Below are 15,577 nucleotides of genomic sequence, written 5' to 3'. Positions count from 1 at the left end.
GAAGGTTGACTATGGAGGGTTAGAGGACATCTGAGGCATGACTGTCCTGCACCATATCATTCAGGGTTCTGCTGCAGCTGCTGCAGCAAGAACCTTTGCTTTGCTGTGGTTTAGAAGAGGTGGCATCAAACTTCCCATATATTTATTCCCAGCCAGGGCAAACAGCACTGAACTAACTGCGCAAGCCTATGCATGTCTGCTCAGAAGTAAACCCCATGAAATTCAATGAGACTTACTCTCAGGTAAATGTGTATAGGATTGCAGCCTAGGTTGACCAAACTAGATTGCAGCCTAGGTTGACCAATCAATCTATTGTCCCCTTCCCCTGATGAAAGTCAGGCCCTGCTATGTGGCTACTCAAGTCTGCACCAGTTTTTTTTTGGTGGTGCGGACAAGAGAATACCCATGTTGGGCTTTGCAGCCTGACGTGGGGGATAGGATCTGCCCTCCCTCCTGGACCAGTCCCTCCTTCCTCCTGCCCTCACCCCACCCCACCCATAATGCTTCCCCCACCCTGAAAAGCCACACCACCACCTGGCGGTGCTTCTTGCTGCTGGTGGCTCCTCCTCATTGTCCACTTCCTGGCACTAAGGCCCATTGGTGGTGCTCCCTCCTCTCTAGGTGCCATAAACATGCTTTATGGCATGCTTGTGACTCCCACTGCTAGCGGTACAAATGTACCGCTAATGCTAAAGCCTTTAGGATTGCACTCTTAGTGACTAGACAAATGTAATCCAGGGTGTAGGAATTTAAACCCAGGGGTTCCAGTCTGTCTGCCACTCCACTCTGATCCTCAGGGTGGAGTCACATTTACATGTAAATAAAATACTGTCAATAATAATAATAGATGACTTATGGGATGACACATTAACTGCTTCCATTGATCTTTAGGTTAAGGAGATGTGAGGTGATACTAAAGCTCTATCCTGTCGTATTTGATCAACAATGACTATTTCACACATTCAAGTCATCCCTGGATGTCCCAGTCCTCAAGCATTGAACTTGCTTTCCTCCCACAATCTCTGGAAAACAAGACTGTAGCTCAAAAGAGGCCTGAGGACAACAACCTACAGAGCAGTTGTGACTTCCTGCATTACTTTGAATCCTTTGTACAACATCTCTTGGTTTAAACAGAGGGAACTGGGCGGGGATGAAGGTGGAGAGAGAGGTGGAGGGAGAGCAGTTTAGTTCTCCGCAGTTCCTTTAGGCCAGGAAACAAGCTTTGCAGCAGAGTGGAAGCCGACTGCTGGAATTTGAAACAAATGGGATTAATAGCTGGTGACATGTGTCAATTTGCTTGCCTTTCCAGTCTCCACACTGCCGCATGCTTTAGCACTGCCAAAGAAGGAGAGCTTAGCTGAACTTCCAGAAGATGAGAGAAAGTGACGGAGCCGGGCACGATGGTGTGAGGTTGGATTCTCTTCCAAAGGAAATCTTTGCCCGGGAGGGTTTTCAAGCTGAAGTCTCCCAGTGTCAGTAACGAAGGAGAGAGTCTGATTTTTGTAACGGGCTTCCCCATCCTCCCGTCTTCCCCAAAACCAATTCTAAAAAGGCAGATTTGGGCATTCAAGTGTGTAATTCTTGTGCTCAGAACATACTAGGAAACGGTGATATTCTGGGGGGGGCGCAGAACTAAGTTTTGTAGGGTGCCTCAATGCACCGTGCAAGCTGCCCCTCCCCCTCGCCACTGGAGTAATTCCGAGGGGCAAGAGAAGCGCAGAATGGCACAGAGAGGGAGCGGCAGCTTACACAGCCTATTGAGGAACCCTGCGAAACTTAGCACTGTGCCCCCCTCAAGGAATGCCACTGCTATGAAAACAAGCACAGTTTTGCTAAAATAATTTTTGCTAAATGATTTGGTTATAACTTTCATCCGTTTTCAAGCCTTTTGAGTGGCATAGTAAAGGCCAAAGAGGACGTAAAGTACAGAGGATGAGTGTTGCTGCTTGGAAACACAGAATGGTTCCATACCGCAGCCTAGTGCTGTATTTCCAGAACCCCCATGATCAGACTTCAGGGTCCATCCATTAGCTGCACCTCCACGGTGGTTTAGGGCTGAAGCCTAGAGCTGAGCTATGCATGTGCATTAGTCCCATGATAATGGCACTGGCCACCCAGGTAGTAGCCCATGATACAGCTCTTCTGGAGGAGGCTAGATAAGGACTGATGATCCCCTCCTAAATCATTTGGCCTGCGTAACTGGTCAGTCCTAACTAAGCACTCCCCAGTGATGCACCCATGCCAACAGGCCCACACTGCATCCTGCAGTCTTTTATTCCCTTATCTGGGCTAAGCCTCCACTGCCACAATAGGTCTCCTCAGATCTTCTCAGCTGGTGCAGAACCAAAAAGAGTAAGGGAGAGGGAACAGGGATAAGACCTTGGTACAAGCTAGTGCTGCCAGGGTCCAGCCCATTCTTCCTACCTGCCTCACCCCCAACTGTTTCAAGCCCGCCCACCATCTGCCTCTTGTGAGGGCTTACTTGTCTCAGCTCAGGTTGCCCTCTGAGCCACCGCCACCGCCATTTGCAGCAGCTTCCTGGGAATGGCTGCTGGCGCCACGCTGCTTGTGCCCTTATAAAGGCATGTGCACTGTCATACATGCCTTTGTCATGTTGCAAAGCCTAGTTAGGATTTTGCTGTCAGTCAATGACAGCCATAGATAAGCAAGGACATACCGGGGACTTCCTAGTAGACTGTTCTTTCCAGGAGGAGAAATGTGCTTCTGGTGGAGCAGCTCCAATCACAGCTACGGCTTCAGCCAATGCATAAAACTGTGTGTCTGTTTTACGTAGGTAAAATACAAATGACAGGCTTTGAATTCTCCAGAGTACCAAAGCCCTGTTCTATCATCCTGCTCAGAGTCCATTTTGTTTCATGAGCCTTCAACGGATATTTCTGAACACATTTAAAATGCCTTTATTGCCACCATGAGTCGCAGCAACATGCTTTAAAAAAGAACACAGAGAGAGAGAGAGAGAGAGAGAGAGAGAGAGAGAGAGAGAGAGAGAGAGAGAGAGAGAGAGAGCTATTCTGCTAGTGATGTTGGGAACTGCACATCAACTGGGATATGCCCAGGTCTGGTTGTGATCTGCTGTTATGGAACAAAACAGCTCAACAATATGCGACCGGTTTATTGCCTTTTTACTGATTCCTGGTCAGATAGCATCAAATCAACCAATTAATCCATTCCAGTTAATGCAAATCAAGTTCTGCATAATGAATGGGGTTTTTTCAGACATGTACGCAGCCCCTTTGCCATGTAGCCCCCAGGAACTGGCTGTAAAGAGAGAGAGAGAGAAAAGATTGCTGAGGTTGGAAATGACCACAGATGGGTGTCCCCAGCTGTAGCTGCCAACCACATCAGATGTTGGCCTCAACTCAGCTCTTGCTTTTCCTTCATTCTCCTTTCTCCTTAAGAATCTTCATTCTAACATGTTATATTGTTCGCTTGGAGCTCAACGCACCTTCCTTATGGCCAGCGCTAGATGTATTACAAAAAAGCCCCATTTCCTATAGTTCAATGTTTCTCAAACTGTGGGTCTAGAACCGCTAGGGGGTTCACGAGCCAATTTCAGATGGGTCCCCATTCATTTCAATATTTTATATTTAATATATTAGACTTGCTGCTCCTGTGGTCTGTGGCTGCATTTGGGGAAATGTGACAGATCTGTACTTTTAACAGGCTACTATGTATATGCTTTTAACAATGATAGTCAATGGGATTTACTCCTGGGTAACTGTGGGTAGGATTGCAGTCTAGGATTGCTAAAAATTTTCCTGCTTGATGATGCCACTTCCGGTCATGACAGCACTTCCGGTGGGTCTGGACAAATTCTCATTCTAAAAAGTGGGTCCTGAAGCTAATTGTCTGAGAACCACTGCTATAGTTCTATCATCACATTAGACATTGTTACTGTCATACAGGTATCGCTTATCTGGATTTTTTTTTAAAGAACCCATTGAGTTTTAATTCAGTATACTCAGAAGGAAGTCCCATTGAGTTCAATGGGACCTACTCCCAGCTATGTATATTGGATTGCAATTTCATAGGAGACACATTAGATTGTGGAATTTAGTGTGGGTGGGTGTCTATGAACAGAGAGACTGGTGGGTCAATCCTTAAGGTTCCTACTGCAGCAGGAATGAGTATTTTGGTGGTGTTGGGTGCTTTCCAGTAGTCACAAAAGGCACCATGCTGGAGTGAATGGTTGGCTCCACAAGCCAGTGGCCACAAGATACCCACTGGGATGGGTGTGTGCAGGAAGCTGAAGGGAGGAGGGGAATGGGACAGCGGATTGGGACTGGGAAGATAGTGGGTTTGGGGGAAGTAGTGTCTACCAACTCCTATCTTTCCTGGCCTCAGTGTGAGTCTAAGTGGACTATTACCAGCTGTGGTTCCATGTTGGCGCTGCTGCACCACTGCATAGGGAGTGAGTTAGAATTGGGCTGTGGGAGCTCATTGTAGGATATAATTCATGTCATTGCAATGTAATTCAGAGCCTAGCTCCAGGTTAGGCCTCTCAATGGTTGTTAGGTAGCAAACAGAAACTTCAGGTTCCCATAACTTCATGACCACAGCCTGAAAGACTGTTGCTAAAGAGAGCAGGGAATATCAGTGGTCTGTTTCAGTATAAAGAAGAGTCAGATGCATGCTCTGGATTGGTGGCATTTATTGACAGTTCATGGGCCCAAAGGGGCAATCCCACCTTGCTGCGTCTGTGCGAGCCTTCTGCTTGTTTCGACTGGCCGCCTGTGCTTTGTCATCCTTTAACGTTTCAAAAGTCTAAATAATATAATTTAAAAACAATTTAGGTGCCCAGTGTGAAATATTGAAGACTCTTGTCCTATAGTCTGATCCAATTTGGAATTACTCAGAAGTAAGTCCCACTACATCCTGTGAGGCTTATTCTCAAGTTAAATGAGCAAAGGTTCCCACTCCTAAGTGACACAGAGCAGTGGTTCCCAAACATTTAGCTTTGGGACCCACCTAAAAAATAGTTCACTTTACCAGCCACTCAAACCTCTATGGCTATAATGGTGATTGGGCAGTAGTGCTCCCTCCCTGCAAGTAGCAGCTTGTGCACACAGTCTAATCTTCCCTGTCAGTTTCAGGAACCCCCCCCCCCCAAATTGGGTTGTGACCCACTGGTGGGCCACAGACCTGCAATTTAGAACTCCTGGCATTGAGCATAACTTATTAATACCTCTTCAGCCTCAGGTTTTGTGAGCACGTTGGAAAACAAGCCCCTTAATTAACAAATTATAAACACCCATGTGAAAAGAAAATTCCTTTATTCTAGAAGGTGGGGGAATGACTCTTACAATTTTTAAGGTTAGCTCATCTTTCAGTTTTGTTTTTCTTTTCCTAAGGCAGACATAAAGAGACTCCAGTGTTTGTTCTTAGGACATTTGAATAATTATTTATTGAGAAGCCACAGTTCTCACACTTTTACAACTGTCGGCTTGTATAAGGCAAAAAAGCAAGATGGATCCACTATTTTACACAGAAAATAAAAGCTCCTGGAAGGGAATGGGGGAACCCAGACATGCAAGTTACTGGTCCAAATGCAATGTACATGACAAGATATAAAAACCATTGTGAAAACAAAAGGAAATTTTAAATTATGGTTACAATCTACGAAAAGAAATCCTCATATATTATTATCATCATTATTATTATCCTCATTATTATAAACACATCTGTATAGTCTAAGATTGTAATTAAAGTTGTCCTTTTTACAAACACAGTTATCGGAACTCAGAACGAAAGTGTAACATTTAGGGGCGTAGACGTTGACATAAAACAGCTGCTCTGAATCATAATGTGGACAAGGTGATTGAGGGCAACCTGCTGCGGCAACATGGGTGACTAGTATTCCATGGGTGTGTCACTTCTACAAAGTTAGCTGTATATGTTGGAGGGAAAGTGGTTGGTATATTAAACAGGAATAATTCCAACTTCTGGCTTACTTTTTTTTTACCCAAATGTACAAAAAGAAAGTGTCTTTTGTAGTAGCCTCACTCTGTTTTGAAGCAGTTGGCGTCCACAGGAGAGAAACAAAGATATGAAAGTACTTGTTTCACTTGTCTTCACAACAATTTACCATCAATGTATATACAGTACATTAATGAAGCATCATTTATACTTTAATTATAACAGGGACACACCTAGCATGTTTTCTATGCAGATTTTTTTTCTGTTAACAGTTTTAAACAATGTGCTCCATATTGCTTATGAACATATAGATAGGAAATTAAGAAACTGAATGAATCGGAACAGAGGTGCAAAATCTGAAGTACCACACAGCTAAAATGGCAATTGTATTGGTAGACTTTCCATGGGCATTTAGAGCTGACAGAAAATTTCCTAATGTGGCTAACTGAATAACAGACTAGATTACATGCACTGGTTTCCAGGCTACATCCAAGTTGGGGGGCCTCTAGATCTGAAGAGCTAATCATCCTCTTCATCTTCTTCATCACTATCTTTCATGGTGATCCCTTGAAGCCCTCCTCCTTCGCTCACGGAGGCTGTTGCTTCTTCTACAGTCAGCCGGTTTCGCACTGTGTCATAGGTTTTGCTGTTCAAGGTGGAATCCAGAACTCCTTGCAATCGAAAATCTCGATATGTTTTCTGGGGGGGGGGGTTATGATATGCGAGAGGAGTAGAAAAGAGCAGTAACAATGCAATATGGGTTAATTAATCCCAGCAAAATTTATTGCAAATAGCTTCTCCTTTTCAAAAGTTGGTGTTTATCCTATAATAATTTTTGACCATGACTTTCAGGTCATTTACCCTACAGTAAGGCTATTAATATCAATGACAGTTTGCAAATTGTGATGTTGGACTTCTGAATATGAACAGCTATTGGAACTGAGGAGCAAATGTGGAATTCTTAATTTTAGATTTGGCCTAAGTTAGTACTGCAAAACCACAGGTGAACCAATTACTGTGATAAAATATTCAACCCATGCTTAACAACATATTGTTGAGACAGTGTTGCCAATCCAATTGCAGGCATATCTAAGTGCAGTGATAACGTCAATTCAATATAATGTGTGCATATATATGAACCATGGGGATCCAGATAATTGCTCCAGTATCTCAAATGGAAGGTCAGTACTATTGGTGATGGTTTGTCTGGTGTTACATGACGTGAATATTGGGAGCCTCTGGGGAGGGGGATTAGCTGGATGGAAGGAGAAAATAAGAAGTGGGGATCTGGACACCTGTCCCTCCTCCTCCATGTGGGTCCTCCTCACTTCACCTCTTGCTCTGCACTGGAAGGTGGACAGGTTCATTCTTTCCCCACTTCCTGCTCTGGAAGAATGAGCCAGGCTCATTCTTTTCCCACCCGTAACAGGGATGTACCAATGGCAGCTGTTTCTTGGAGAAACTGCTGCTATCATTTCTCCTTCATTCAACCTGCGGCACCGGGATCTATGGGACACCCCAGACCTACAGAACGGACACACTGGAAGAAGGGGACTGCCATGACCCTGCTGGAGGACTCTGACACAGAGGAAGGGACTCCGCTGCAGTGGACTGCTATGGGAAGGATTGGACTGCAGAAGACTGGACTGGACTGTGCTTTGGAGACTGGATTGGACTCGGACTGGAGGCTTTGGACCTTCACTCACTAAGTGGAGTTTTGGGGAGGGAAAGCCTCTGGACAAGAGGGATTGCAGGGAATAAGTGTTTGTGGCAATAAATTCTGGTTAATTGCTATAGATAAGTAGTTCTGTGTTCATTCCTTTGCACACCACAGCGGTTGTTTCTAGAGATAAGGATGTGTTAATTCACCAAAAAGTGGGCATTGGGAGATGGAACATTTCTGGGGACAAGACAAATTGGTGTAGTCGGCAGGATTGCAAGACACTCCCCTTCCTGCCCACGCAAAGACTTACAGGCTCCCAAGCCCTCCTTGAGAGTTTGGGAAGACTGCAGAGGAAGACATTCCCACTTGTGGATGAGAAGAAAAAAGAAGTGGTGAAAGTGCTGATGCTGTCATTCTTCCCATTGATAAATGGGTATGTCCCCCATGGGAGCATTCCATTTTTCTGGTTGGGAGAAGAAAGCAGCAGTGGCAGTGTGGACTCCTGTCAATGCTGTTCCCCCTGGCGCTCTCCAGATGTGGTCTGGAGAGGTCCTCAGGACCTGGTCTTGGTTCCCTTTGATTGCCTCTTGTCCTCAGGATGGTGTCTGACTTTGCCTACCCTTGATACTGGCTCTGCATCTAGGCATGTGCACCCAAAAAAAATCCTGCTTCCATCTGTGGATGGTCTTAGCTGACTCAGGTAGGGAGCCAGTTTTATTGGTAAAGCCAAATGCTGTTGGGTCCTTGAGTTTCTTGTCTCTGTATCAGTATAAGGGGAGATAGTGCCAGAAGTTACAGATTCCAACCTAACTGACTTTGAGGCATTGGTGACTTAGGGACCTGGTAGGAACTTATGGAACTGTTAAGTGCAAGGCCAGCCTTGACAAGAAATGGTTGTGTGGAGTGACACCTTTGGAGGGGCAGCAAAATTGTGAGTTCCCAGTCCACTACCCTCTGCTCCACTGGGGACTGAGAGCAAGTCAAGAAGAGGATCACAGCAGGCCCCTTCTCCATCCGAGAAAGGGAAGAAAACTGCCATGGTTCCACATCACTTCGCTCCATCCATCTGGTGTTTACAAAGCAAACCAAGAATGCAGGGAAAGACCATTTGGACCCTGCCACCTTCCCTTTATTTATGAGAAGTGCAACAGACAGCCTCCCTGCCCTGCACCAGTTCTGTTTGTACTAAGCACGAGCAGGGAATACTGGGTTCCCAGCATCCCTGGCTCTGGATCATTTGAAAGAGATGCGGCATGGAGAAGGGAGGCTGCGTGTCACGCTCACCATAAGAAAGGGGGGATGGGGCATGCCCTGAGTGCATGTGCACACAGAGGAAGCACTGGGGTGGAATTCAGGTGGCATGGAAGCGCATGCTGTCTGCCCCTGGTCAAGCGATTCTAACTGGCTCCTAGCATGGAGGTCTCAAAGAGTGGTGATGAGCAACTGCTTCTTGTGTCCTTTGAACTTTCACAGAAACGTCACTGTGAAGACCAACCAGGTGTGGCCCAAACCCCTTTAAGGCCACTCGCAACTTTTTCTGAGCCACACTCCAGACGTCTTTCTCTTCTCATCCTTTGGTGCACCGCAACCAACCTCCACGAGGCCCTTTTTCCTTCCCCCTTCATCCCTCACTGTATGAAGCACAGTGTGCCCCTCTCTCAAGAGGATCCCCTGCCTTGCTCTTCTCCCAAATTTTCCACTGCTCTTTCTTTGGCGGTGACTTTCTTTGGCGGTGGTTTGGTCCTTGGTGGCTTTGCCACTGCATTCCTGCTTCTCTTATTCCCATCCAGCCATCTTGCTTGTGCTGCTATGCCGTTTGAAAAGAACAACAGTTGAGGGGTGAGCGAAAAGGAAGAGAGAGGTGGAGCAGAACTGCCCCCTCTTGCTAGAGTGTCCACCATTCTACTTCTCCTCTCACTTCCTTTTTCCTGGCTGTAAAGAAGACAGCAGAAGTGGTGGAGCCCATGGCAATCACTGCTGTTGTTAACAGAGGGGGTGGCAAAAGTGTGGTGGCGCCGTCTGCAACCTGAGCTGGCAGCTCCACCAAGGCTCACTGGCAGACCACTTCTGAGGACAAATGTGTGTGGAAAAACAGGCTAAAAACAGACTTGCAGGCATCTGCAGGGAAGAACTGGTGGGTGAAGAAAGCATTAAATGATCCTTTCCTGTAAATGTCAGCCCCCACTGTGCTTGTCTAGCAACATGCAGTTCTACTCACAGTTGCGTATAGGTTGAGTGCACATTATACGGATAATGGGTGAAATGTAAAACATGTTTACAAATACGTGTATTTTGTATTTGGTTAGGTTTAGAGTTTCTTTGATTTTGTATAATCGAATTGCAACTTTAAAACGCAAGCATTTGTTAAATCATGTGCTGTTCAATACCATGAAACAGTTTAAAAGTGTTTGGATAGCTTGTGTACCTAGAGAAATTGTTTTTTTTAGCTGCTACAAACTGTAATGGCATAAAAGACACCTGCTATGGTTTTCAATGCCCCCCACACTAACACCTAATAATAATGTGCTGATACCTATTGCTATTATTTATAGAAATTAAAAGCAACTTTAGTAATTTATTCATGCCTTGATTTCCAGAGTACAGAATTCTACTGTTTTAATCCTCTTGAACAAAATGTATCACACAGAACCAAAAATGATCAAATATGTATTTACCTCCTCCTGTGATCTTATTATTTCATGTAAGCCACTGAGATTTCACACTGAAATAATTATCATGTGTCCAATACATACACACAAACACACTCACACATTAAGTACAAGGAAAAGGGGCCATAGTCAGGATACGTTATCTCTTTTCAAAAAGATTGTACATACCCATTATTAAGAAATTATTTCAATTAACATTGCGCATCAATTCTGATTCGCATTTTCAATAGTGATTGCAAAGGTACTGGTACTGAAGCCAGAAGATTGCCCTGTCTCAAATGTGAAAAACTGAAGAAAAAAAAAATTCTGGCATAATCAACAGCATATAGATATGTCTGCTTTTAAAAAATTATTCATCCTGTGTGCTTACATATTGCAAATCCCGACTTTAGCTTAGCTTGCCTTACTGATTCAAACACAAAATGCTATGGAAATTGAATACGCAATTGTAGTGGCTGTGAAAGCCAAATATGATGATGGTGTTGAGAAGCTATGATGACTGTTCCTTTACTACCTCAGGCCTGTTCTAACTAAGCATCTAGGTTTTGGCATATTTCCTCAAGGCATATTGAAATCAACACTCCTGAAAACCTTTAATTTTTTTTCTTTCAAAAAGCTAAGACACTGACAGACTACTGAGTTAAATAGTACTTCCAGATAAGTGTACACAGGATTGCAGCCTGAGTGCCCTTGCTTCAAAGGCAGTGAAACACCATATTCACCAGGAAGTGCTAACCTGAGGTTCTATGGAAGACCACCAAGCATCTCTCTGTTGTAAGTCATGTTCACAAAAACATGGTGGAAAGCAGTAAGGTTGTCAGTCACAAAAGAGATGTGATGGGTGACAAATTGATTTTGCTTGATACTTATTAATCAAGAAAAGGCAAGAGCTCCTCCCAAGGTGGCAATATACGCACTCTCTCTCACACACACCAATCCAAAGGCACAGCAGGAGAAAGGTTTATCACCTTGGGGAAAATACAGTTGGAGATGTGCCCTAAATATGCATTCATGAATTTCACAAAGGTATCTCTATAAAGCTATCTATATTTTTGTCTCTACTGAGAGACAGCTGAATCTTGGAGCTAAAGGGCTGGACTTGGGCCTGGGCTCAAGTCACATGTCAGCAGCGGACTGCCAAGAACTCGACAATATTGTCAGCCTCAGCTTTTGATCTGAGAAGTCTAAATTTACACAATGCAAAAATGGTGTGGCATCCACTTGCAAATGGAACCACTTGGGTAGTGGGATTGCTATGACATTCTGGCAAAATCACATGGAAAACTGGTTCACCTAAGAAACCTTGTTATTGGAATAATGCCCATGTCGTTCCATTTGCAAGTTGGTACAACGCCACTCTTGTAATGTAGACCAGGGCTTTTTCATTTTTAATGCTTCCTTCTTGCCTAATGTAGTAATGTCAGACATGCAAGCGTGATGTCATGTAACTGACTCCTTATCATAATACCTCCCCATGCCAGTGCTGCTTTTCCCTAGGAATTTCAGCTGGTATATAACTCAGCACCCAGGCTGCTGATGGGAAAAGATGTGGCAGAAATGTTTTTTAAAAAATGTCTTGCTAGAAAGAACCTCACTGCCTTCCTGTGCTTTTCTAGGTGCAATTCCAAATACTGGTATTAACCCATAAATACCTATATAGCTTGGAAACAGGAGATGTTTGCTCCCAGATGAACCTGCCAAGATCATCTGGGGAAGCCCATTTTTGGATACCCCCACCTGCTGGCAAGCGTCATTCGGAGATTGAACTGCCTCCGTGGTGGTTCACACTGACTTTGGAGCATACAGTAATAACAGAGTGTTACTAGGGAGGAAGGAGCTGTGTGGTAGCATATCCCACATTGCTACAGATAATGCCAAAAGGAATCCTGTTTGGACTGGATGGATTAGACATGGGGTGGAAAAATGGATTAGATCTTTCAGTTTTAAGGCTCCTGCACCATTAGCAATTGGGTAGCAGAGGGAATTTCAGCAGGTGTAGCTCATCATTGCACAGATGAGAAGTAGCAACTGCTGAAATTTCCTCCTCTGCATGATTGTTAAAGGTCCAGGAGCCCTAACCTTGAAAGGTTGACCACCCCTGGATTAGATAAAGCAGTGTTCATTGTAATATCTCCTAAGCTTTCTCCACTCTCACTCTCTTTACAATCAGCATCCTTACAGCAAATATATTGGTTTGACTCAGTCCATTTCAGTGAACTAGCTGAACAAATGAATCTCACTGATGATTTTGCAATACTTTCTATTGCTGACTTCTTGCTACTTGTCAGTTTTACCTCTTGTGTGCAAACCATGTTTCTTTCAAGAAATGAAAACAGCATAGATTTAAAGATGCTTACCTTTACTATCCTAATGAGGGTTTTCAGTTGATAGATGTGAAGCTGAAGGTCCATGCGATCTGTCAGCCAGGTGCAAACTATGTTCATGGTGCTGGTGTACCATTGCTGGAAGACAAGCAAAGGTTCTCCAGAAAACACGTCGCAAGCATGAATATTATGCACTGTATATAAACACTGTCCACAAACAATCAGATCCAATCAGGTTTGACCTTTGCAGTTTGCCATTACATTCACTGAAATAGGATAAGGCTTACTAAGAACAATCTTTCCCCATAGAGGTTCTGGGAATCTTTGTTTGTTCAGTACCTGATCTAGAATTGGTGCTTGAATTTTTATTAGAATACACTCTGGCTCAGTGCGGGCTTGCACTGAGCCAGCACCTGTGCTGGCCAGGTGGTAAGTGTCACAGGTGTGCCTTATGGCACATCTGTGACACTGCATGCCAGTGGTGAGCTAGTGTGCAGTGTTCAGGATTGGGGCCTGAATCTCAGGTAAGTGTACTGTCGGAAGAAAAACAGCTGAAAGAAAGGACTGCAGTTGGGACTTCTTCGGTTCAAGGCAAGCCCATCCAGGAGGCCAACTGCCTCAGACAGCAAAACTTCACCTAACCACTCCACTTCACCTTGTTGTCCCAAACTCTGGACTGAAAACAGACAAGAAGGATAGAGAGGAAAAGGTAATGTGGAGGAGATGGGCTAGAACATCTTCAGTGTTCCAGCCTGCCACTCTTCTCCACCCTTTCTCTTCAGCTCCATCTCCCTCCCTCTTCCTTTTCCAATTCAGGGAGTGGGAGGAACTGAGCGAGGCACTTCACCAGTGTGATGGAGAGGGAATCATTCGGCATATGGCCTCAGGAGCTTGAAGATCTTGGGCTGCCTTGGTTAAGTTCCCCTACAAATTGCACCTTCTTCCTTTCAAAGGATGCATGAGAAGCAACTACATTCTGAAGAACGTGTCCCCTGTTTAATTTCCTCTTGCCACTCATACAAAAACACATCTGCTGCACTAGGAAAAAAGTCCCATTTCTGTAAATCTCTGCTAGAAAAGTGAGCCGTAGTAGTATCGCTACTACAGTAAATCTACATGCTGAAACCTGTATCAATCCCTACATGGTTGTCACTGGATCAGAGTAAGAGCAGTTAGCAAAACTATGAATTTCCTTTTCCAAGGAGTGTTGCAGAGCGTCCTTGGCTGCCAAGTTCAGAAAAAGATTGCTGGGGCAGCTGAATAAGTGTGTGACAGCTGATGTAGGCAGGCAGTTCCCCACTTTTCTTATTAGACTTGCACATCAGGTCAGGAGGTTCGTTCTGTAACCAACCCAAAACTCAGCTCTGCCTTTTTTCAGACCATCACATGCAGAATACTTCCATTCTCTTGGAGGCTTTTGGGCACAGGCTACTTCATAAATATTTATCCTTTCAGCTTTGCATCCCAAGGCAATGAGCATATCTTGTTTAATACACACTGCTTGTTCTTTTTCCACCCATATAACCCTCTGGCCCTTTCAATCCCAAGGACAGCTAAAATGATGCAATTTGCCTATGGCCAAAAGATTTCAGGTATTAAATGATTACCATGATTGTTTTCTGCTTTTCAGCATTTTTCCTGGGAACAGATTCAGTTCAGATGCACTACTGTCATTATTTAACATGGTTGAGTTTTTCTTGGTTAACAAAAATAGCAATATTATTTACATCATTCTATCAGTTGGCACACTTCACAAGCTTGAACATTTTAGACCCCTGAACAAATTTATCTATTAATTATAGTAGTTAACATCTTCTGCACTAAAATGTGCTGCTGTGTGACTGGTGGATGAAGCCAGGATGCTCCACTAATATAATATACATATTTGAGGAAAGCCAGTTTCAATGAGAAAGGCTATAATCCTTTCATACACTAGTACATACACTAAGGAGTAGGTCCCAATGAACTCAGACCTGCTTCTGAGTAAACATGCTTAGTATTAGATTGTAACAGCATGAATTTAGAACCTTATTATTGTGGCATGGGTCACAATGAAAATGTGAGCAGGAAATCTTTTGCTAACAAAATGAGTGGCAACCCTTTCCAAGGATGTCTCTATCACAACTTTTCTCAATGTTTGTCCCCCGCTGTACCACAGTGCATGGTCCACCTATTGGAAGTGCCAAAAGAAGTAATCAGTGATGATGTCATCACTAATCACTTGCTACTACTGGATTGGGAGGCTAGATGCAATGCAACAAACACCAGCGAGAGGCTCGGGGTGGATGGAAGGGCTTTTCTGAGCATGCAAAAAGCACACGCTTGAGCTCTGCCCATCAAGTTGAGCCTCTGACTGCTGCTTGTCACATTGAATCGCTCGTCTTACTGCCAGGTGGTGGAGGTCTGGGAATCCTGCGTGTAGCACTGGACACCACTGCAAGTACCATCAGTGTTACGAATACCACTGGTTAAGAAACACTGCTCTATCACAACCCAGGCTGAAGAACGCTTTGCACATTCCATCGGAATGGTGTGCCTTCCTTCACAGTGGGCCACAGCCAATTGAGAGTAGGGCTCTGCATTCATTTCAGAACTGGAAATTGAACTGAATTCTGCCTATTTGGTTCCCTTGTCATTTGTCCTGAAAGGAATGACAACTCAGAATGAACTGATCTGGCCCAATGTCACATGGTACAGCAGGAGCTTCCATACATTTCTGCAGCATTTTTATTTATTTACAAAATTGATACCCCACTTTCTTTCCCTGCTGGGCACTCAAAGCAGCTTCCAAAAATATCAAAAATAAACTTCTATAAATGTTAAGATATAATAAAAGAATAAGGGCGCAATCCTAACCAACTTTCCAGCACCGGCATAGCTGTGCCAGTGGGGCATGTGCTGCATCCTGCAGTTGCGGGGCGGTCATGGAGGCCTCCTCAAGGTAAGGCAATGTTTGTTCCCTTACCTTGGAGTTGCATTGCCCT

At 44.3% G+C, this 15,577-nt stretch overlaps 1 protein-coding gene across 15 annotated transcripts in view; it reads right to left on the bottom strand.

The window, feature by feature from the left end:
* Positions 1–5,277: 5,277 nt before the first annotated feature.
* Positions 5,278–15,577, bottom strand: part of CADPS (calcium dependent secretion activator) — a 465,254-nt gene continuing 454,954 nt past the window's right edge. For all 15 annotated transcript variants that reach the window (XM_066614148.1, XM_066614149.1, XM_066614150.1 and 12 more), the window contains 2 exons: positions 12,627–12,731; positions 5,278–6,636 (listed from right to left, as the gene is read on the bottom strand). In XM_066614148.1, the coding sequence (XP_066470245.1) occupies positions 6,457–6,636; positions 12,627–12,731 (285 nt within the window). In that variant the 3' untranslated portion in view covers positions 5,278–6,456. The remainder of the gene's footprint in view (positions 6,637–12,626; positions 12,732–15,577) is intronic.

This window comes from Tiliqua scincoides, chromosome 2, assembly GCF_035046505.1.
Source record: "Tiliqua scincoides isolate rTilSci1 chromosome 2, rTilSci1.hap2, whole genome shotgun sequence".
NCBI classification, from domain to species: Eukaryota; Metazoa; Chordata; class Lepidosauria; order Squamata; family Scincidae; genus Tiliqua; species Tiliqua scincoides.
Note: the sequence above shows the minus strand (reverse complement) of the source record. Positions and strands in the feature narration are given on the sequence as shown.